This window comes from Trematomus bernacchii, unplaced genomic scaffold, assembly GCF_902827165.1.
Source record: "Trematomus bernacchii unplaced genomic scaffold, fTreBer1.1, whole genome shotgun sequence".
NCBI lineage: Eukaryota > Metazoa > Chordata > Actinopteri > Perciformes > Nototheniidae > Trematomus > Trematomus bernacchii.
Genome location: NW_022987714.1, coordinates 19641336 through 19665058, shown reverse-complemented (window position 1 = coordinate 19665058; position 23723 = coordinate 19641336). Strand labels below are relative to the sequence as shown.

Genomic DNA, 23723 nt, shown 5'->3' with positions numbered 1-23723 from the left:
TCAAATCATGGTTTGCTATATATGAATGATAAGTTATAGGAGCAAATAATTCAGGGAAGAAAGGATAGGCCTACTAAGTATTTCCATTAAACTTTATTTTTAGAAATGTACAAAATGAACATAAATATACATATATACACGGTATATCATCCATTCCTCCCCGTTGTCGGCATCTTGCCTATCGCAGCCGGGGCTTTTTAGGACGAGGCCTCAGTGTGGTAGTCCCGTCCCCGTCATGTATTGTCCGGCAGGATCTGGCTGGACGAAATCAAATGCAAATCACAAAATATTAGAGAATCTTAGTTGTTTTAGATTCGTTAGTAGTAGTTGTGGTAGGAGTGTGGATCTATCTAATCCATCTATCTAATCAACACAGTAAGCTTGCCAGCTAATATGCTAACCTAGCTTTCTTGTTTACCTTGGTAGCAAACACGATATGAACGGTAGCTTCGGAGGAACGGCAACTATAATGTAGTGTAATAAAACTACTATGAACAAAAGCTAGTGGTTCATATTAGGCTAGCAATAACGTGTTTATAATTGCAATCTTATACGGGTAGTCTGCTACGTTCGGTCATTCATTGTAACTGGCATGAATACATTGTTTTCCGCTAGCATGTATAGCTAGCCTCGTTAGCTATACATGCAGTATGTACATGTACTGTCACAATGTACGGTAAATCACCCGGAGTATACTGTATGAGTATTCCGTGTGTGACTGCAGACATTCTCCTGCCATGACAAACATGTAAGGCCATCTGCTGACATTGTAGTTGATATATTTAAACGCTAGCAACGTCGTTAGCAATCACAAAATATTATTGAAACTTAGTTGTTTGATGTTCGTCAGCTTGCCAGCTGGATTACAATGCTAATCTACGTTTGCTAGTTGTTCAGTGTAATATGCTATACTATACTATGAACAACAGATAGTGGTTCATATTAGGCTATCAAGCACATGTTTACAATTGCAATCTTATATGGGTAGTCTGCTACATTCATTGTAGCTGACATAAAAACAATGTTTTTCCGAGCAAACTCATGTCTAGCTCTTAGTAGCCTTGTTGTTTAGCTCGGTAGCATACACGTTCGGAACGCCAGCTATAATGTAATTACGTTTCGCGACTGACCGTACGGTAAATCACCCGGAGTATACTGTCTATGAGTATTTCGTGTGTGAATGCAGACATTCTCCTGCTATGAGATACATGTATGTAAGGCCATCTGCTGATATTGGAGTTGATATATGGAAACACTAGCAACTTAGTTAGCCCAGTTAGCAGTCCGAAACACGTTTACACATTTAAACAGTCGTGGTAGATACCTTGTTTGATAAATACACAAATAACAATGCAAACTTACAGGTTGTGTACCCGAATCTTCCCCTGCTCCAAACGGTCCAAACAAACTAGGAATAGCATCGTCCTTCAGTTTCAAATGCTGTGCATATCCGGCCTCAAACTGGGCAATGTTTTGGAAGCTTTCGTCTGTGAAATGCCGCGCACACAGTAACGTTCTTCGAACCTCTGAAGGAACAGTGTTAAAAAGAAATTTCAACCACTGACTTCGTCGTGGTTCTTCCGTCGGTAGGACAAACAGCTCAGATTTCTCCTCACATTTCAGGAAACAGGTCCTTGGCATTGGCATGACTGGGTCGATTGTGAACTGAACCAGAGCTTCCAACAGTAAATGTTAGGCTGGCAGAGGGTGCGGACAGCGCCGCTGGGTGTGGCCATAGCTCTTCCGGATTGGTTCATTTTGTTCCGGGTACCGCATGACATCATGCCGTACCCGGAACTAAATGGAAGACTCAAATGGGCAGTGACGTATCTCCAACGAGGCGTTTTGGGGAGGTATTTTCTGTGTTAGAGTTTTACTCGCTACAGGGTGTACTTTGAGGGTTTTGACTCTGCACACCGTTTACATACATAAAAACCTTCATAACACACAAGGGGACGGGTAATAACCGGAAAAGCATGACATGGGCCCTTTAATATATGCCTAAACCCCCCACCTTACCCTTGTGCTTTAAACCTAACACCTTATTCATATTTATACAACTTGTCTGTACCTTGCTTCACATATGCAACAACTCTGACACGTAGCCTACTGTATGCAAATATACTGCAAAGTGCAACCTCATGCACTTTACTACTCTTTGCACTTTCTGGTTGGATGCAAACTGCATTTTGTTGTACTGTGCTATGGCAAAATAGTTGAATCTAGAAAAACAGACAAAAAGAGGATAACAAAAAGGAGCAGCAGTGGTCACAACCTTCTGCTTTTACCAAGTTCTTGTTCTGTTATATTTGTTACCCCCGTAGTTATTATAACACTATTTTAACCAATCGTCGTAATTTTACAAACCATGCTACAATATCAATATTCTTTCAACCATTTCTGTGGTAATGTAAGCAGTGCGGCATAAAAAGAGGTTCTAAGAAATAAGAGTAACATTTTATTCTAAAACATTTCCACAATGGTTGTTTTAATCAAATATGTGGAACATCTGGAGGAATCTTTTGTTTAATATTGTTGTATTTAGTAATTGTAGCCTATATTATATTTTAGAAGATATAGCCACCTCCCCAAAAGATATCCTTCATCTTATTCATTTCTTATCCATATGTCAATAATTTTACTGCATAAGAGTTATTGCCTCTTTCTTTCTCATTCCCCAAATCAAAGTTAAAACTGTACTTCCATGAGAAAACTGTACCTACTTTTGACACGTTTGGACATTTGTAATAACACTAACACTTTATGTAGCTGCTGCTGTTTCAGAGTCCTTGTTTTGTGCATGCTGGATCACACATCCACCGTGTTTTCTTCCTGTATGTTCCTGCCTGTGTACATGGCATAAACTGCTCATAACCAATTGCCCCTTGTGGGATTAATAAAGTTGTTGATTGAATGATTGACATAGAGTAACCTCTTGTTATTTAAATTATACAAATCTATGAAATTATAGTTAATACCTGAGTAGGAAGGCCTCCAAACCCAGTGCGTTTAAACAATAGGGTCAGGTTAAAAGTGCAATACAATGACATATATTATGTATATATATATATGTATGTCCCAATAGTGTGCAAACAGTACTGCATGCAATACTTGCAGCTGAAATACAAGCTAAAAGTACATTTAGAAAAGTGTGTTCCTAATAATTCCTTTTTTCTCAATTTCTTTTTACAATTCTCTGGTCCATTTCTTAATAAAATGCATCCTGTTAATATATAGATTTCTGCATACTGGCACTCAAAAATATGTTTTAAACAGTCTGCAGCAAACTAAGCTAATTCCTGATTTGTTTAGTGTTAGGCTATATATATGTTGTTTGTGTAGGAGCTGACAGAATCATTTACATGGTGGTTTTCTTTATTATTTGTCATTGTCAGAATAAACAGATCATCTTTAATTTGATCCCAGTGTTGCAGCATCACCAACACGATGCAGAAGCACCTTACTATGTTCAAATGTTTTTCATTTTTGTAAAGCACTTTGAATTGCCTTGTGTTGAAAGGTGCTATATATATAAACTTACCTCGCCTATAGCTCGCTGTGATACTTGAATATAGGACAGAATTAGCATTAATGCTATGAGTAAAACATGTACTTTACCTAGTATGGCAAATTAAAATGCAGAGCTGTCACAATATTACATTTTAACCACACAATTGTGGTTCCCAACATGACCACTATCACGTTATTACTGCTGGGGCCAATCTTAGGTCATCCCTTAAACATCAAGTGTGCTGAGGCTTAAGGGGAATGTGAAAGTATTACAGCTGCCTGTGAATGTACATGCACATGTCAGTGTAATAACTGTGTTTGACTTCCTTCCTCTTGCTACTTTGGATGTGAAATAGCACCAGTACTCCAAAGCCAACTGAGGGATGTTCTCTCAGTTATCATTATCAATACAAAAAATTCTTTGTGAATTTAACAATTCATTCTGTGTGCCGTCTGATAACACACATTGTGTTCAGCATAACAAATAACTTGGATAAGAAGAGAGACGGACTCAGCTGAAAAAAGGGTTAATTAATATTGTAGCAGACTAAAAAGGCTTAAATAGTCAAATTAGGTATCATATATGTTGTGTTGAAGACTATGGATTGTTGTATTTTCCCAACAACAATACACCCTGACGGTAATGGCACTAATGTTATATATGGTAGAATTTTATTTATTTATTTAAATGGATTATTTTTAGTTAGCACGAGGAAAGGATTAAGTATTGACTCGTGTGCAAACTTGGTAACATCTCTTCCATTTGTATTAGCTGGTGAAACATCACCAAACGGGAATATTCTCCTTATACAACCATGCAGAAAATCATCTCAGGACTGTACTACCGGCTACCATCTGTAACCTTCAGTAAAAGGGGCGTTTCTTGGAGAACGATGGGCGTAATCGTACTGTGAGAGTACGTTTGATTTGTAATACCGAACAAACGTGCGAGCGGGGTTAACGTTGACATTACTGACATTTCCCCCACATTTCTTTTTATGACTGATGAGATCACCTAATTTGATTGTATTCACCTCTTCTGTGACCACAAGCATTTTACTTAAAATACGCATCTAATGAAACCGTTTAAACTCCACTCTTCCGGGCCACATAATACTTACTTCGATTACGTGACGCAATATTGTAACCACCAATAGCGTTGCTGCAGCAGTTTGAGTGACAGAGGCTGTAGCTGTAGTGGGGGAAGGGGTCGCTGAAGTTGACGGAACCGCCATCTTGAAAAGTGCCCTCCGATGATCTACCTTTTCGCGCCTGTCAGAATCAGTTTTAAACGCTTTATTTTCCTTGCTGGAATTTCGTGTTTTGCTAGTTTTCGTTTTGTTAAGGCCTGGGGCTGACTGCAAGATAAGCTACATGCTGGAGACTCGCTGTTTACCGTTGTCTATCGGTAGGTACACTTGCCAGCCCATGCACTTGGTTGGTGCTGAAGAGACGATTAGCCAGCAGTCTTAGATAGCCGGCTAACGTTAGCTGGCTAGCAAGAAGCATACTTGGCCATCTTAACACTGTGCTGTCAGACACTCTGGTATACCTTTAGCTATGAAAGGGGTAACGTTAACGTTGCATGTCTCTGTTTTATTGTATCTTGAAACCATAGCCTTATTTATTGGCCATGTTGTCAGCCAATTAGCATTTGTCTCATAGCTCACTGATACCGGTCAACTCGACGTAACGTTAGCTCCTAACGTAAGTTTGATCCTGATTTAAGTTGTCCAGGTTAGCTAACAATAGCTATCGAGAGCTAGTGACGTTAGCTAGGTTGCCTGAGCCGGTGCGTTAGCGGTGGTCTGTTTTGGGCCCTTGTATGTAAATGCACTGCGGTACCGCAAACGCAAATAACGTTAGCCAGTGGTACCTTGTATGTATGAGCTAGGTAATATTCGGAATTATCAGAATGCGTTTACCTAACGTTTCATGTTTAGACGGAATTCAAGCTGTTTCTGTCGTCGTTCGGTTTAACCAACGTTTACTGTGTAGCGTTAACGTTATAACAGGGCCGTCATGTTTTTTTCAGGAACGGCCACTTTGCGTGCATTTGGTGGAATGCTGGAAAATGGTGTTATTTCTTCCGGTAACCATCTAAAACAAAACTACGTCTTCAACGGGTTTATTCTGTTTGATCGAAACTGGAAATGACTGAATCTCATAATGATGTATTATGTATATAGGCTGAAGCAGCTCTGTTTATTTAAGAAAGGAACAAGCTGTTGTTGTTTTTTGGGAACTTGACAGTCAATGGTTACGTTATATGCTTAGTGTCGAGATCAATTTTGTTTAGGTCTCGTGACAGTGGCTGGTGGACTGTGGAATCCCATAATGCATAGCTGCAAACGAGTGTTTTCCACAGGGTTTTATTGCTTTTACCCTTTGGTTTATGTCTCACTTTTATATGGAGTCTTCAGACTGTACAATTATGGATGTATTTTATTGTTGCATTGCTTGTGGTGGACAGCTGTTGCTGATGTAATTCAAAGAGAAACGCAACCTTAATCGGAGACATCACGAATGTACTTGATATATCATGGCAATCATCTGTTATGTTTATTGAACCTATTTCCTTCTGTCTTTTCATTCTTCTTCAATATAAGTAGGAATGTGGTTTATGTAACAGTGCCCACTTTACCCCTCCTTAACGTGTATGCTTTCCACACTAGATCACATTGTTCACACATATACAAGAAAATCAATCATGGGAAAAAAATATTCAAGGCATTTGAGTAGGTCTACACTAATTGTAATATCCTCTTCGGTAATACATGTGTTTAGCTGCATCTGGCCTGTAATTATGTGTTACACTACACACCAACTTATTATAAAACTCAGATTTGATATATAATGCTGCATACTAGTCAAAACATTTTAATGTATTGGTGCATTTAGGCTGGTGGCACATTGAAAGGAATATTGAGTAGTATTAGTGAGATCTCAAAGTTTGACCGAATTGAACAGAGCTGCTTAGCTGTAAATATAACTTTTTAGACCTATGTATCTCAGTTTCAGTTGTTCTTCAGTTATTGCAATCCTTTCTAAGATATGAACAATGACATCACGGAATCTGTGCTTGGTGTGAAATATTTTTCTCATGATCCTAATGGTTGTTGACTTGTGTTGCAGCTGAAAAATATGTTTATATTTTAAATGTAAAATAATATTGTTACCAATATCTTATACAATTTTGCCAATACTGATAAAAAAAGAAAGAAAAAGAAGTAAATTTCCCTTCTGTACCAACAAAACAAAGTCTTTATTATAAGTAAAACAAAAAGTTTTAAATGAATCTGATCTGAAACTTGTTTTACAAACTGCATGTCACGGATGTTTGATAAATCAATCAAATATACTTTACTTGATAAATAGTATAATGTATTGTAGAAGAAGAATGTATTTCAGAAGATTCTCACCACTCTAAAAATGTTTTTGGATTATTTAAATGTCCCACTTTGACCATATTTTAGTAGTACAAAAATCAGGATTTTGATTCATCAATTAAAGTAAAGTACTTCACTGAAAGGGCTTTAAAGGAGCGTGCTTAGATGTATTTTTATCAACCAATAGAGTACCTTGCTTGATCATGTTGCTTTGCTACAAAGGTTCAATTTTTTTTTAAGCCGGATGCTGTGTTTTGCCAGATGCCCCTGAGTTTGCACCCATGCCAACCATATGACAGGCTGGCTCTATTCGAATACATAAAAGAGCGAAGTTCTCAAGTCAGTTTGAAAGGGACCTTTTAAGGCACAATGAGTAGGGTTATTAATTAAAGAAACATTGCATAGACTCAAATAATACGAAAAAAAAGCGTTTTCTTTTCATTTGTTGTGACCATGACATTTTTGTCCCTTTCTCTGACTGCTCTGCCTTCAGATGTATCTCTTCAGTCTCTTCTCCCGAGGCTCTGTTTTGCCCTGGATCATACTAATCACTGTCGTATGAGTCGAAAGCTCTGGAAGCTCCGCTAATTCTTCTGTCTGGACACTATGCCTGTTAGCTAGAAACTGGCTAGTGTGGTTGAGCAGGAGCCAATGTTGTGACTGTTGTGTTTACAACTGCAAAACAAATCCTTTCCATTCTGTCTTTCCAAAAAGGAATAACATGCTCCTTGGTGCTATTATTTAAGCAGCCATACATTGGTTACTAGTATTGGTCACAGTACTAGAAGTGTTGTTTATCCAATTTATGAAGCTGCATCTCTTCATATTGCACTTTTTTCACGAGAACCGGGCATTGTTTAACGGTTGAAACATAATTCTGCTAGTTCGGTTGTATGTGAAAATGATTTGAGCCTTTGTTATTAATCAGTAATTAGTGAAATTGCCATATTATCCCCCATCCCAAAAGCAGTGGAACATTGCTTTAACAATTCTTCATCTGCTTCTGTCTTCTCAGGTGTGTGCTGTTGAACTGCTGTATGTGTGCTGTTTGTCAGTCTGTCCATCACCGCTCTCTGCCTGCCTGTCCATCCGGCTCGCCTGGAATGGGCCACAACTCCCAAAGACTAGAACACACCTCTTTTTAATCTGAGCTCCGCCGTCTGGACTCCCAGGTAGGCACAAGTGCTGTTACATGATCCTTCAAATAATCCTGATTCTCGTCTATTATGCCTCTGATTTTGACCTTGTTTTGATTTAAATAACGCGTGTCTCTTTTTTGTTTCTTATAGCCAACATGTTTTGGAAATTTGACCTCCACACCACATCCCACATTGACACGCTGTTAGAGAAGGAGGATGTGACGCTGACAGAGGTGATGGACGAGGACGATGTCCTGCAGGAGTGTAAGGCCCAGAACCACAAGCTGGTTGACTTCCTGCTGAGACCACAGTGCATGGAAGACCTGGTGACCTTCATCACACAGGAACCCGATACTGATGTTGAGGAGAAAGTTAAATACAAGTAAGAGAAAATGGTGCAAAGGATAAGGGGATCAAAACTAATGACCTGGTTTGTTTCCTTACAAGAAAGGTTGTCAATTTAAAGTGGACCTATCATGCTATATTTAAATGATATATTGTAGGGCCATACCTATATAAGGTATATTTATACGTTTCTGTTTTCAAAATACCAAACAGATCATGCATTTTAGCCATGCCTCATTTCGCTCTATGTGCTGTTTGCTGTCTACGGGTCTGATTCTGCTGACCACGCCCCCCTGCAGGAGAGGTGAGACGTGCTCTGATCAGCTGCTGGGCTGTCAGAAGAGGGGGAGAAAAAGTGATCTCCGTCCTCCGTGTTTTATTATATAGAGTCGTTATTCATTTGTTTTAAAGCTCAATAAATAACAAAGAAGACCTTTGACCGGCACTTTTCTAATTTTGTCCGGAAGATTTAAACTTTAACGGACATCTTGACCGGCGAAAGAAACTGAAACTGAAACTCTGCCGCACGGTCCCCTCGTTCCTTGGAAGAGGCGGAGAGGTGGGTGTTTGTCATCTGCTGGTGGACTAACCGGAGAGAATTACAGTGCTTGCCTCGACGGGGAGGGATTGCATTGAATTAAAGCAGCGGGAGCAAACGCTTGCCTCAGGGAGGGAGAAAGAAAGCCACAGCGGAGAATAAACAGAAGGGTAACTATGGGCGGGAAGTCTTCTTCGCTGCTTTTGTGGCAGACTACAGCGCCACTTACAGGCCTGGCATATGTACTACAGCGTCTCCAGCGCTTTCGAGTGGAAATGGCCGGCCGTGGCCCAACCCCACATTCCCCTGATAGGTATAGGGTTGGCCCAATAGCCGTAGCGCCACTTCTGTGACGTCATAGAAGTGTTCAAATCTGGATCAGTCTGTATCAGATCCGTTGCAGCCCCTTTTTTAGAGATTTTGGTATGGAGGAAAATAGAGAGGGTTGTGTTTTCTGACACTTGGTGAGTTCCCTGGAACACCGGGGACACATATTCATGTATAAAAGACGTACAAAAGTGCATTTTGCATGATAGGTCCCCTTTAACAAACGCCTATGTGGACTCTTTCTGCTTATTGCATTCATTAGTTTAGCCATTACAGTGTGAGAAAAAGTTTTTAGAGAGTACTTGTCCATGGACAAGTGAGTTTGGCAATTTACTTGTCCGAATACATTTTTCACTTGTCCAGAATGGACAAAAATTGGGGCCACTGGAATCTTTTTCTTCGCCAACGTATTTTACATTTTCCCACGTTTTTTATGACACCGCTAACGTAAGTGAGCGGTAAGATTTTACTGCATCACACATAGTGTTGGGTATAGTTTGGATTTTAACGAGTCAAATCTGTATTCCTATTTACAAATCACTTCATACTGTTTAATTTCTTACGGTTATTGAATAAAATTATATAAAAATAATCTCTGCATTGTTTAGTTAGTTCTATGTGGTGCAGTTTGAGAATGTACAATTGGCCAAGTCTCCTCTGATGTTACACTGCAACCTGCCTGTGAGACAGAGTCCAACCACACATGTCCAACACATAGGCCTAATAATAATAATACATTATATTTATAGCCTATAGGCCTAGCGCTTTTCTACAACTCAAAGACGCTTGCATGCTTACACATGTCCTGCAATACACATGCTGCAGCTGCCCAGCTGCTCACTGTTTGTAAAAGTAAATAAATAGTATTTTCATTTCAATAATGTATTTTCTATACCCTGCTTCATAAACAATACTGACATCCCTGTGCTCCTCCGAGTCTGGGGGTCGGGGGATGTGAGGACAGCGCGAGGACACAGACAGGGAGGCTGCTTTACTTCATAAAGGAAATGGCGTCAATATTAACAACGTAGGAGCTAAAACGCTTAATAACCTTCATTACGCGTTAAAGAAAGAACATAAGAAAGTTTGACAAAGATTAGGCTGTTAAACGGGCAGCGGGTCCGCTGTGTGTAGAAAGAGAGAGGGAGAGAGAGAGACGCTGAGCTGCACCATGCAGCGATCAGATGATCCGGAGCAGGGAGAGAGAGCTGCGGGGCTCGGCCTCCTGTCCTCACAACTCTTATTAATCCCGGACCGGTACCGGACAATTGTTATTTGTTCCTACTCGGAACCGAGTTTTGCTTCCCAACCCTGCCACTGTGCTACACTCCCCGCCCCGCCCCCGTCTTACGGTACAGAAAGCGGCGAGATGCATTTCCTGAATCGACAAGCAGAACCGAAACTAACATTTCTAAACGAACAATGGCGGACACGGACAATTTGCGAATGAGTTCTGCCTTTTGTAAACTGAATTTATCAATAATTTGTCAATAAATGAGGGCTAAAAATGTCACTTGTCCACCGGACAAGTCAATTGAAAGATCCACTTGTCCGATAATGTAAATAACACGTCCCGGACGGTGGGACGTGTGCTTTTTCGCACACTGCATTATTTGTACATGTGCTGTTAATAGTGTAGACCCTCAGAGAAAACAGAAGGAAAGAATGTCTTCTAATTAAATGATACAGGGTAAAACCTTTCATCAATTGACTTCCTATGGATCACTGCTGTGTACAATTAGAGCATTTTAACAAACACAGCATTTGCTGGGAGGTGGTGGTCATTTTAGCCCCCGCTGAAAAAGTTCCTGTTTCCTTTGGCTGTTTTGTCAATAGATCCAGTCACTTAGTAGCAGCAGGAACTCAAGGTTCAAGGTTCTTTATTGTCAATCTGACATAGCTACAGAGTAATTATGCAGTTGAAAATCTTATGTCACAGGCTTCTCCAACAATGCAACATAATAACATAACATAACAACAATAAGAGCAAGAGCAATACAAAAACAATAACAGTTATAAAAATGAAACAAAGCTATGATGTGGAATAGTGCAGTATGAGTCTATATACAAGTTATTGGAACGACACATATATATTAGGTATTAGATACATACCACTGAGCAGCAGCCGAATGCCCGAAGCCGTCTCAACAGTTCAATTTTTTAACAGTCTCACTGCCCGCGGGAAGAAACTGTCTCCGAATCTTCTTGTCCTTGCCAGGATGCTGCGGTAACGTCTGCCAGACGGCAACAGAAAGAACAGTTTGTGGCTGGGGTGATGGGGGTCTTTGATAATCCGTAGTGATTTCTTCCTGAGCCGCTGGGAGTAAAGGTCCTCCATGGATGGCAGCTCCGTCCTGGTGATGTGCTGTGCAGTTTTCACCACCCTCTGTAAAGCCTTACGATCGAGGTCGGTGCAGCTGCCGTACCAGGCCGTCATGCTGCCAGTGAGGATACTCTCTATCGTGCACCTGTAGAAGTTGCAGAGTATCCTGGAATCCATTTTGAACCTCCTCAACCTGCGGAGGAAGAAGAGCCGCTGTCGAGCTTTCTTAGTGATGGTGGTGGTGTGAAGAGACCATGTCAGGTCCTCAGTGATGTGGACCCCAAGGAACCCGAAGCCTTTGACTCTCTCCACCGTAGTCCCATTGATGGCGATGGGGGCGTGTCCCTCTCCCTGCTGCTTCCTGTAGTCCACAATCAGCTCCTTAGTTTTGCTGATGTTGAGATGGAGGTTGTTATCCTGGCACCAAGATGTCAGGTTTTCGACCTCCTCTCTGTATGCCGTCTCGTCATCGTCTGTGATCTGGCCGATGACGGTCGTGTCATCAGCAAACTTCACGATGGTGTTGGAGCTGTGTGTGGCCACGCAGTCGTGGGTGAACAGGGAGTAGAGGAGAGGGCTGAGCACGCAGCCTTGAGGGGCACCGGTGTTGAGAATCAGGGTGGAGGATGTGATATTTCCCACCCGCACTGCCTGGGGTCTGCCCGTCAGGAAGTTCAGGATCCAGTCGCAGAGGGCGCTGTTGAGTCCGAGGTCTCTGAGCTTGATGGCCAGCTTGGAGGGCACAATGGTGTTGAATGCTGAACTGTAGTCAATGAACAGCATTCTCACATATGTGTTCCTCTTCTTCGGGTCCAGGTGTGAGAGGGCAGTGTGGAGGGTGAGGGCTATGGCGTCGTCTGTGGACCTGTTTGCTCTGTAGGCAAACTGCAGGGGGTCCAGAGATTCAGGGAGGGAGGAGGTGATGAATAATTTGACTAACCGCTCAAAGCACTTCATTATGATGGAGGTGAGTGCTACTGGGCGGTAGTCGTTGGGGCAGGTGATGATTGTCTTTTTGGGGACAGGAATGATGGTGGAGTGTTTAAGACATGTGGGGACTACAGACTGCAGCAGGGACCTGTTGAAGATGTCTGTGAACACCTCTGCCAGCTGAACTGCACACACCCTGAGAACACGGCCAGGGATGCCATCAGGTCCAGGAGCCTTGTGTGGGTTAACCCTTTTAAAGGATTTACACACATCTGCCCTATTTAAAACAAAAGGGCAGTGTAGCTCCTGGTCCCTCTGTACCTCCACAGCCTGGCTGCTCTCAAAGCGTGCAAAAAAACTGTTTAGCTCATCTGGGAGAGATGCGCACGCAGACACTCCCGCAGCACCCCCCGCTGCTCCTTTGTAGTCAGTCATTGTCCTTAGTCCCGCCCACATATTCCTAGTGTTACAGCCTTTGAAGTCAGATTCCACCTTCTCTTTGTACTGTCTCAAGGACTAACTCAAATCCCATAGTTCCTATTTTTGTTCCTGCATCCCCTTTTTGCATTCTTTCCTGCTGTTCCACCACGTCTGAAGACCACAAAGCATGTGTTTCTTGGTTGCATTGAGAAACTACAAAACAACGTATCTAGAGAACTATGAAAATTACATAATTGAGTGATCAGTGGCGTAATAAGGTTGTGATTGGCCCCGGTGCAAATATTGTTTTGGGGCCTCCCCAAACATAAGCGCACGCTGATGCACTCACACACGCACGGACATACACTCTCTCTCTTGTCCTTTCTCTTTTGAGCGCTGCTCTTGTGCATTGGTTTGCTGCACATTATAAATGCAAGCTATTACATTTTTTATAATGCTGCCGAACTTGTTGCTGCTAGCTACAGTACAGTACAGGTTAATTTAAAAGGTTCGCTCACCACGCAAGGTATCACATGACATGAAAGTAGGGCTGGCTCTAGCCAATTTGATGCCCTAGGCGAGATTTTGGCTGGCGCCCCCCCCCCCTAAAGAATAAATCAAAAATCTCTAGAGAAGACAAATACACTACAAAAATAGAAACTTATTGACATGGGTAATATACATCAAAAAGGCTTCAAATGTATTCAGTATTGTATGAACACGTTTGAATTGGGGGGTGGACGTCACATCCTCTAGGGGGGTCCGGGGGTATGCCCCCCCGGAAAGAAATGTTTGAACATTTTAAAGTAAAATGCTTCAATCTGGTGCACTTTGAGCACACAATTACTAGAGACTAGATCTACGGGGTACAACTCTAAAACACCCATATGAAAAAGATCGGTTTACATTTTAATAATCAAATAAGTATGTGAACATAACCAATAACCTACCATAGCCAATAACAAATAAATGTAACTTGTGTTTTTGTTGTTGTTCATTCATATCTTATTTTACCTAGTTAACATTTATTTAGTAATGCACATTTTTATTTCTCCAGTTGTAAACGATAGTTTTGGTTTACTGTCCTATAGTATACATTGGAATGATTTCAAACCTGTTTATCCCAATAATTATAAAGGAGTGCCTTGGAAATATGTGTTTACATAAATTGTGACCAAACCGTTTGAGACCCACTGAGATAACTTAGACTAAAGTGAACTATCTAAACACTCAGAGTCCTTTACCTCACTGAGCTGTAGTTATCAGCCTCTCAGTCTGTCAGGAGAGAGCTATCCTCCACCCTTGTTGTAGAAACATCTTCTTCTTATATCCGTTAGCGCAGCTAACACCAGGTGCTAATAACAACAGCGCCGGTACCTCGCTCACTCGCACTTTTGCTGTGAGCTGCGGGCGCCAGATAAGCCAACATCCCCCACTTTCATCACTTACAGCGCCCATCGTACAGTGCAAATGAAAAGTGTAACCGGGGTGAAAAGGGTGTTACATTCACTTAATTATGAATATTGTTACATCAAGGCCGAAAATTAGGATGAGAACCAACGGTCAAAAATGTTTTTTCCCCTCCCAGAGCTGCCAGCGCAGCGCCCCCCCAGATCTGGCGCCCTAGGCGAACATCTATAACGCCAATGCTAAGGACCAGCCCTGCATGAAAGGGAGCAAGGCAGAGTCCTGCACGGGTCTGATTTTCAAGACCCGCTCCCGCCCCGCACCCGCGACTTGCAATACCGAACCCGCCCCGCTACCCGCACATATTGCCAATTAGTTCCGCAACCTGACCCGACCCGTCGGCACAAGATCCGCAACCCGACCCGAACCCGCATATATATATATATATATATACACACACATACACACACACCACACGAAAGGTACGCTGTAGTAGAACATTTTAGATTAGGCTATCGTTGCATGTAAAATACATGACACTTTTCTCTGTGCGCGGCAAAACAAGCTCGCCAAAATGGCTTCACTAGTCTGGCAGTATTTTAAGTGTCCGAAAATGACAATAAAATAGCGGTATGCAACGTGTGTGTGAAGCAGAAATCCTGCAGCTCCACCTGCTGTGACGGACCGGTGAGCGGAGCAGAACACACATTACACTTAGCTATTTTATCTACCTCTGGAACAAGCTAAACTAGTTATAAATATATTTATTCTTCACTGTCGGGTCGCTCATTACTGGATCAGTGAGCTGCAGGAGATACTGACGGGCTGTCAGGAGAGAGAGAGAGGGGGAGAGAGGAAAAGAGAGCGATATCGGTATCGGCCGATACTGATTCCGGCGATCGGCTCCAAAATTGGCGATCGGAGCATCCCTAATAATTGTAAATGATATGTTTTATAATGATTGATCATTAAAGTGTTATCAAAGCTGGTAAAGGTGCAGCTAGTTTGAATGACTTTGTATACTACAGCTTGTGAATTTACTCCAGGTGGAACTAAAGTCTGATTTAACACTTGATTATATTTCACATCAATCATCCACATCTGTAAAGTAACTAAAGGTATTAAATACATGTAGTGGAGTAAAAGTACACCATTTACCTCTGACTTGTGTTTACTGCCAACCTAAAAGTACCTCAAAAATAGTAATCAATACTATATTGAAACGTTATTTGGCTGATTGTTTTATATTGGCTCAGCCAGGTTATATGGGATGCCCAGTCTACGTACAGATGGGTCACTCATTTTGAAATATTAAACTTAGTTTTCTTTTCTAACATTTTTAATTTTTCATCCTCATGTAGAATGCTATTATGAAACACACATTTGGTTGTTCATAGCATAAAGAACATCTGATTTAATGTGAGGTAGGGAAATAATCATTTGAGTATAAGTATGTGTATATAAATATGTAATTTACAACAGCTGTAAGATGCTTGAAAAGCTTGAAAATGCACCTTGAAAATGCTTGAAAAGTGCTTGAATTTGACTTTGGAAAAGGTGTAAGAACCCTGTACATGCTAGTAAATATAAACAACATATGCGTTGAACAAACATATGTTTAAGAGGAAATAAGAACACTTTTTATGGCGCCACTTGTGGGCTTGCAATTCTTATTAATCTTCACAGTGCCGAAACAAAAACTAAATGTATCGACCTATGCAGCATCATGCTGTCTAGAAAAAGCGCTGTGTAGTTGTTAAGGAACCAATAAGCAGAACCGTAAGTCTCTTAACATTGGTATCCGGTTCTTGGCATTTGAAGTTAGTTTCTCAACCCTACACCCAGTGATTGTGAGCGATGCTCAGCTCTGCAAACAGTAATACTCCCAGAGCAGCACCACTTAACACTTCTTTGCATCTACCAGCAGTTTTATACAGTCTTCAGAGTATTTGAAATCTTTTGCCTCTGTCATTAAGAATCAATAATATGGATATCTTATCCAGTGCAAACCTTGCCCCGAAGGAATCAATCAATTTGATTTGAGATAAATATAAAGCCGCAGTTCCACAGCATGGCAAGGCTCTCCTCGTTTTCCGAATGTAGTCTCTTTGCCGAAACTGCCATTTCAACCCGAGACCCACTAAATCTAGCAACCAAAAACAGGGCACTTCGTCCACTGTATGTCATAGATTAGACGGCTGGCTTTCTTAAAATAATCTTAGTTGAGTGAAAAACACTGAATGTCTGAAGGCAAGATATTGAGGATTCTCTAGACCAGTGGTTCTCAACTGGTGGGTCGCGGACCCGTTTCGAGTGGGTCGCAGATGTGAGTGAAAAAAAAAAAAATAGAATTTCTATATATATTTTCTTTTTGTGGAAAAAAGTCAAACTTTTATTTTGAAGGCCCGATTTTCTAACGCTGTGCATGCAGTATCAAGAATCAAGATTGTTGCCGGAAGTCCCCACGGAGAATAACTTTGCGGTAGAACTATTCTTTATACATCCATGGGTACAACTTCAGATAAAAATGAACACATAATGAAATATGACCCCCGGTTTGATGATTGACAGGTCACAGAACAATGGGGGCTATCTACACTACCCACAATGTAAAGTAATTCACACAAACTATCTCCTCTTTACTCTTCTCTCTGTGTTGAGCAGCAGGTTCAGCTGTCAGAACTAAGTGAAAAACAAACAATGGCATAAAATATTATTGATTGTCTGGTAGTAATATATTTATTTATGTTCTTCTCAGAGTGTACCAGAATGCGTAGTTTATATGTTGGTATTTCAAAAAATCTTCTGGGGGAGAATCCCCCAGACCCCCCTTCTGGGGTTGAGTTTTCAGCATGAGTGCCTTCTTATGTTATACAGTTCAGCTTTGATTCCATCATCTCATTAAACCTTATTTAAAAGCATACTTTAGTTCTGTGAAGGGATGTATGAGATATATGCACTGTATTTCACTTTAATTAATATTGTATGCTGAAAAGCGTATATATTACAGCACGATTTTTTGTTGAATAGATTTGAGTGGTTCAAAATTTCGGGTCGCGATTTATTGACAAAGGAAAAAGTGGGTCCCGAGGCCTGACCAGTTGAAACCACTGCTCTAGACCAACCAGTGATCTGCAGTGTTTTATCATCACCTCGCCCATTGGACTTTGAAACTCTGCTGAGACATTATTTGAGTAGAAGCATACCATGCAGTAGAAGCACGGCCTAAGTATCAGCTTTTGTTCTCCTACAGGTATCCCAACATCTCTTGTGAGCTGCTTACGTCAGATGTGGGACAGATAAACGACAGACTGGGAGAAGATGAAAAACTGCTGATGAAACTCTACAGCTTCCTCCAGAATGAGCCGCCGCTCAACCCACTCCTGGCCAGCTTTTTCTCCAAGGTGCTGTCCATTCTCATAGGACGCAAACCTGAACAGGTACGTTGGGGAGAAGTGGTTATCTAAAGATGCAAATCCTCATCAGCTAAGTTGATGAGTTTTCCAAAATCCATTTGAAAATGCATTAATTACTGTTAATCTGCTCACATGCTCTGATTTTCGTAATTTATAGATAGTGGATTTTCTGCGGAAGCAGGAGGACTTTGTAGACCTGATGATCAAACACATCGGGACATCTGCCATCATGGACCTGCTCCTCAGAATGCTCACCTGCATCGAACCACAACAGCTACGACAGGATGTTCTCAATGTGAGTAGTGGGACAACACTAGATAATATCCCGGATCAAATCACACATTACACAGTTCAAATGGAACCATCCCAAACTTCAAGAACAAGCCAGTACATTTAATTGTAGTCATTGTAATCTGGCATAGATGTTGAGGACAAGTGTCTTTTCTACTTCAACTGGTCCAAAGGGTGTTGAGACTTTCTCTGTATTTGCTTCTGAATGAAAAACAATAGATACTATTCAGATAACGTTGAAGAAATATTTTTAAACTAGCCACCTTTTTAAAAAAAGAAAGTGTTTCTAAATATAATTGTAATATTCCTTTTTGAAGACAGAGTTTTTGGTTACAAATTCAGCACAATTGTGTATCTATCTTGCTAGTTCTAGCTCAGTCAGGTGCCCGTATGTGTCGTCTACAATAACATCTCATTGCAAATGCTGACCTGGCAGAATTTAGCCTGGTTTTGCAAGGCAAGCATCACGGTACAATACAACATGGGTATCAGACACAACTCAGACGATTTGCATGCACGTAATATGCATTTGTTGGAAGGTTCTTTAAGTTCTTGTCAGGGTCTTCCTAAGATATAAAATAAATGGCATGGCACTTGGATTTGTAACGGGTCATTTCTTCTTATTTGATGGACATGTGCCAAAAAGGGATAAGTCAGAGTGATGATGTTTTGTTAATTATGTCTACACAGAATCTTTTGAATTTCTATGATAATGCAATTATGAATTTGAAAACATACTTAACATTTGAGGTCTTGTTCGCCTTGTTTCCTCCTCATATTGTGTGTTTCCATCTGACATCTGTGCTCTCTGTCTTCTCTCAGTGGCTGAATGAGGAGAAGGTGATTCAGAGACTGGTGGACATGGTACAACCTTCTCAAGATGAGGATGTGAGTTTCTCACACACTTCACTGTTTCTTCCAATTGCCACCAGGACATTTAAGTCCCCTGGTCTCTTTATGAATCATTGAACCATTTGTTTTGTTTTAATGTAACTATTATGAACTACTCCAAGTTGTGTTTTCAGAGGATTTGCAGATCTACATTTAAGAATCATTTTTCCAAAAAGGATTTGTATTCTGATGTTTATTTTAAAATGTGTTCAGGAATATTGGGTCCTTGATTGGATGTATTTACATTCTATCCCCCCCCCCTACACAATCGTTCTTGTTTCAGAGGCACTCCAATGCCTCGCAGTCTCTGTGTGAGATCATCAGGCTGAGCAGAGACCAGATGTTCCAGGTCCAGGGCTCCTCAGATCCAGACCCACTCCTGGCAACACTTGAAAAGTAAGCACGTGTTCAGCTACACAAACTCTTAGGAGTGCCTGTAAGAGTTTTCCTTATGCACTTCTTACTGTACCAGTGATTTTCATATACGTCACTTGTTGGCTTTTGTTTATTTGGTACGGGGTAAAAAAAATAAACATGGTGGCATGGGCTATTGTCCTTTTTGCATAGTATGCTGTTTACCAGTGACTGATGCTTGCTTTCCTTCACCTTCCTCTCTTTCCTCCTCAGGCAGGAGACGGTGGAGCAGCTGTTGTCCAACATCTTTGAGAAGGAGAAGAATGAGTCTGCAATCGTCAGTGTTATCCAGATCCTCCTCACATTGTTTGAAACGAGGAGACCCGCGTACGTCCTGTGGCCTCTGCCATTCGTCATTATGTTTTCCCAGATTGGATATAGTGTATATAGTAGAGGATTGGGTGCTGGACAATATGACGTGAAAAATAGATTATTGTACATCAGATAAGATATACTTTCTTGATCCCAAATTGAGAAATAGTTTTGCTCTAGCAGGCATTGCACCTGAATAAAAGTATACATAAAACATTAACAAAAGAAAGATATACATCTATAGAGTATCTCCAGAGTAAAACAAATATTCAGAATAAGTTACAACTTACTATAATAAACTAACCTGATATTACTAATGAAACTATGCAGGATATATACATTATGAAGTTTGCTAAGTACTTGCTGTTTTTCAATTAAGCTGCAATACTACATTCCTAACCCATAACTGTTGTTCTTGTCCTACTTTAGGCACAGTCCAAAATAGTAAGGGTATAACCTTCTATGTTATAGGTTTGAGGGTCATATGGATTGCCCCCCAGGGATGTCCCACCCTTCATTCTCAGTCAACCACAGCATCCTGGAAGCTGTGAGACCCCGACTCAAAGACTTTCACCAGCTGCTACTGGAACCCCCAAAGGTAAAAACACTGACAGACAGATGTAAGCTTCTTTAACATAAAACAATATATTGTATATTAAAGTGACAAGTCTGCATGGAACTATTTCATCCAAGTTAAGTCCAACCCGTTATGAGCTGTTCTCCGTTTAGTTTGGATTAGTATGTTTCAAACGTTTCTTAGAAAACAGCTGAAGATGACAGATGTTCCAGTCACAGAATCAGTATGTGACATGGAGTCTTTTACCACACACGTATTCAGGAATTGCTGTCGATGGATCCCAGTCACTTGTGTATATATTGAGCAGAGTTTTTGATCTCCACCAACAGGCGAATCTGATGAAGACAACGTGGGGGGTGCTGGACCCCCCTGTGGGCAACACCAGGCTCAACGTGGTCAGACTGGTGGCCAGTCTGCTGCAGAGCAACACTCACAGCATTAACACAGAACTCATTAACCTCAACACACTGGGAATAATACTAGTGAGTAATATCTACTTGAGGCCCGATTGTTTTCACACTGCCAATCCTACAAGCTCATTACAGTAACATGCCTTACAATTTAGGCTGAGGTAGTCTCTTTATCTTTGTGAAACATTTCATTGTTTTTTCTATTTTTAGGTTGAAGTTACAGATTATGAATATAATGCTGCAATTATCTTATCTCCTAAAAAGTGTTCTTCCATGGGAGACATTAAAGTTAGTTTTCTGGCAAGTTTATAAGAAATTGATTGAAGATTGTGTTACTAGGGTTACGGTTTCTTTAGTTTATGTTCTGTTTTTATTTATACTTTTTAGCTCATATAAAATAAGGCCTACATAACTCACAATATAGTCTAAACCGTTAACTGCCTCCATAAAGCATAGAATCGTCTGCCCTCAGTTGCTATGCTCCGATGCTAACGAACATCTTATCCAACCTTTTATCGCTGAAACATTTAATATGCTGTCTTAGCTTATTTTTAGGTTGTAGCTACAGATTGTGAATATAAGGCTGTCATTTTATAATGCTGCAATTACTGCAATGAAGTGTTCTTGGAATACAATAAAGTGAGTTTTATCATTAAGGACAAGGAGTACTGATAAAGTTCAGTTTTAGACAATGACAAATCTATTCTGATGTTCCTATTGTATTTATTATTTTGTTTTGCTCCACAGGATATGTATTTCAAATACATCTGGAACAACTTCCTCCACATTCAAGTGGAGATCTGTACAGCCATGATTCTGGCTATGCCCCCCGCCCCCACCGAGATCCAGCCAGACACAGAGCAGGACAATGCAAGGGAGAGCATCCTCATCAAACACGTAAGATTGGAACAATTTCATCAAATAAAATAACTTGGATTATATTTGTTGTACTGTACTGAAAGACACAAGTCACTATGAACTACTACATTGTGGCCACGCTGAATTGTTTGTATTCACTTTGTTTGTATTTTTCTTCCACCAGCTGTTTCAAAAGTGCCAGTTTATACAGAGAATTGTAGAAGCCTGGAGCTCCAACGAGAAAGATCAGTGAGTATTCTGCTCTGTGGAAACACGGGTCACTCTGTCAGAGTTTAACAATGCCTTATTCATTTGCTGCAGTAGAAAAGAATACACCAGAAGTCCTTTGCTCTTTTACCATGATCCCTACTGCTTATGGTTATATTAGTGTGTATATATACTATATATTATATACAGAGTGGTCTAGTGGTCAGACTAATGACTCGTAAAGATATGTCCTCATATCTGGTGTGTTCATTTGTGTTATAGGGCAGAAGGTGGTCGTCGACGAGGATACATGGGCCACCTCACCAGAATAGCCAACTCTATAGTTCATAACTGTGACAAAGGCCCTAACGGTCCACAGATACAACAGCTCATCTCTGGTAAGGACTTGTTTATCTATCTCCACATTTGTATGTGTTGTTCTCATGTCGCATCACTTAGCTCTCTGTTCATCTAATTTTCCTTTATGTAATTGCATCTGAAATGGACCTCAAGGCACCATTCGTTAACATTTCTGTTAAATATACAGTATATGAAGATGCAGTGTATATATAAACTGTGTGTGTGTGTGTCAGAGCTGCCAGCAGAAGACCGAGACAAATGGGAGAACTTTATTTCTGGGCAGCTGTCTGACACAAACAAGAGAAACACTGTGGACCTGGTGAGTAGCTACAGGAACATCATCACTGATGTCAAGCTCTAATGTTTACTACACTACATGTTAGTTGTACAATGCAGTTGTTATTGTGTTGTCTCTGTACTCCAGTGCATTGGATATGTAAAATAAATAGTAACTGAATAATTAAGTTCTTATTTTTCCAGATCAGTTTTTGAGCTTAATTTTATACAATTTTAGATATTCATAACGATTTAGACTAGGATGCACTGCGCCAGAGCACAGGCAAAAATCAAGATGGATTTATTTGATTACACTGGACAGCTCTGCCTGATCAGTAGTGTGGAATGCCCATTGGTGCGGTCAATATATTTTTCTTCTTTTCTTGCTTAAATTATTTTTTTCTTTAGGTGAATACACACCACATCCATTCTTCCAGTGATGATGAGGTGGACTTTAAAGACAGCGGCTTTCACCAGGACTCTTCTCTACAACAAGTAAGATCTACACACACACACACACACACACACACACACACACACACACACACACACACACAAACTTGCACTAAAGCAGGCCCATAGCCACACACATCTAATTTATCTACAAAATAGATGTAAGTCTTTCTATCACCGTCTTTAACAGAAGCTCTGTTGATTCGAGGTAAATCCTTTAAGCATATTCTCTTAACAGCATTAGGAAAAGTGCCATACAAATCCCATGTATTATTATTATTAACAGTTCTGATAGGACAAAATGATGTTCAAACCAGTGTGCATAGAAAGGGAAACAGTTTTCCCTAAATGACCAAAAGTGCTAATGAATCATGATTACATTTTTTAAAGTGAGACGTCTTACAATGGCTACTTGTATAACTTGTAATCTCTGTAAAGAAAGCATATTATGCAACATGGGTTGAGTGATTCAACTCAAAAAATCTGGCTTCTAATGCAATCCAAATATTTATTTGTGTTATTGAACAAAACTAACTCATTTAACAAAAACTAGAATGACAGGAATCCTTGTCTTTGGTTTCTTGTTGAGGTGTTTTGGGACTTTTGCAGTGCAGATCGTCAAACATTGAAATGTTTACACCTCATGCTCTATAACACTAAACGCAAATCCCCTATTCGCCTATTCCCCTAACCTCAATCTGTTGAAATGCAAATAATTCAAGCTAAATATCCCTTTAAATTCAAATATGTTGTGACTATGGGTCTTGCAAAATCTACTACTAACTACTAATGTTATTTAAGAAATTTGACTTCAATTTATATTCTCTGATGTGTTTTAAATGAATCTTAAAGCATTTTGGCATCTGACTATAAATGCATGTTTGTGCTTTTTTTTTAGCCATTAACCTGTCTAGTGTACTTGTTAAACAT

The 23723-nt window shown here is 40.5% G+C and overlaps 1 protein-coding gene across 6 annotated transcripts in view; it reads left to right on the top strand.

Annotated features, from left to right (window-relative positions):
* The first annotated feature begins 4702 nt into the window (after positions 1-4702).
* ppp6r3 (protein phosphatase 6, regulatory subunit 3) overlaps positions 4703-23723 on the top strand; it is a 37048-nt gene continuing 18027 nt past the window's right edge. For all 6 annotated transcript variants that reach the window (XM_034141310.1, XM_034141308.1, XM_034141311.1 and 3 more), the window contains exons 1-15: positions 4703-4918; positions 7915-8071; positions 8189-8420; positions 17582-17768; positions 17902-18039; positions 18858-18923; positions 19210-19322; positions 19554-19667; positions 20124-20250; positions 20559-20711; positions 21387-21536; positions 21682-21746; positions 21987-22102; positions 22298-22383; positions 22749-22835. In XM_034141310.1, the coding sequence (XP_033997201.1) occupies positions 8194-8420; positions 17582-17768; positions 17902-18039; positions 18858-18923; positions 19210-19322; positions 19554-19667; positions 20124-20250; positions 20559-20711; positions 21387-21536; positions 21682-21746; positions 21987-22102; positions 22298-22383; positions 22749-22835 (1629 nt within the window). In that variant the 5' untranslated portion in view covers positions 4703-4918; positions 7915-8071; positions 8189-8193. The remainder of the gene's footprint in view (positions 4919-7914; positions 8072-8188; positions 8421-17581; positions 17769-17901; positions 18040-18857; positions 18924-19209; positions 19323-19553; positions 19668-20123; positions 20251-20558; positions 20712-21386; positions 21537-21681; positions 21747-21986; positions 22103-22297; positions 22384-22748; positions 22836-23723) is intronic.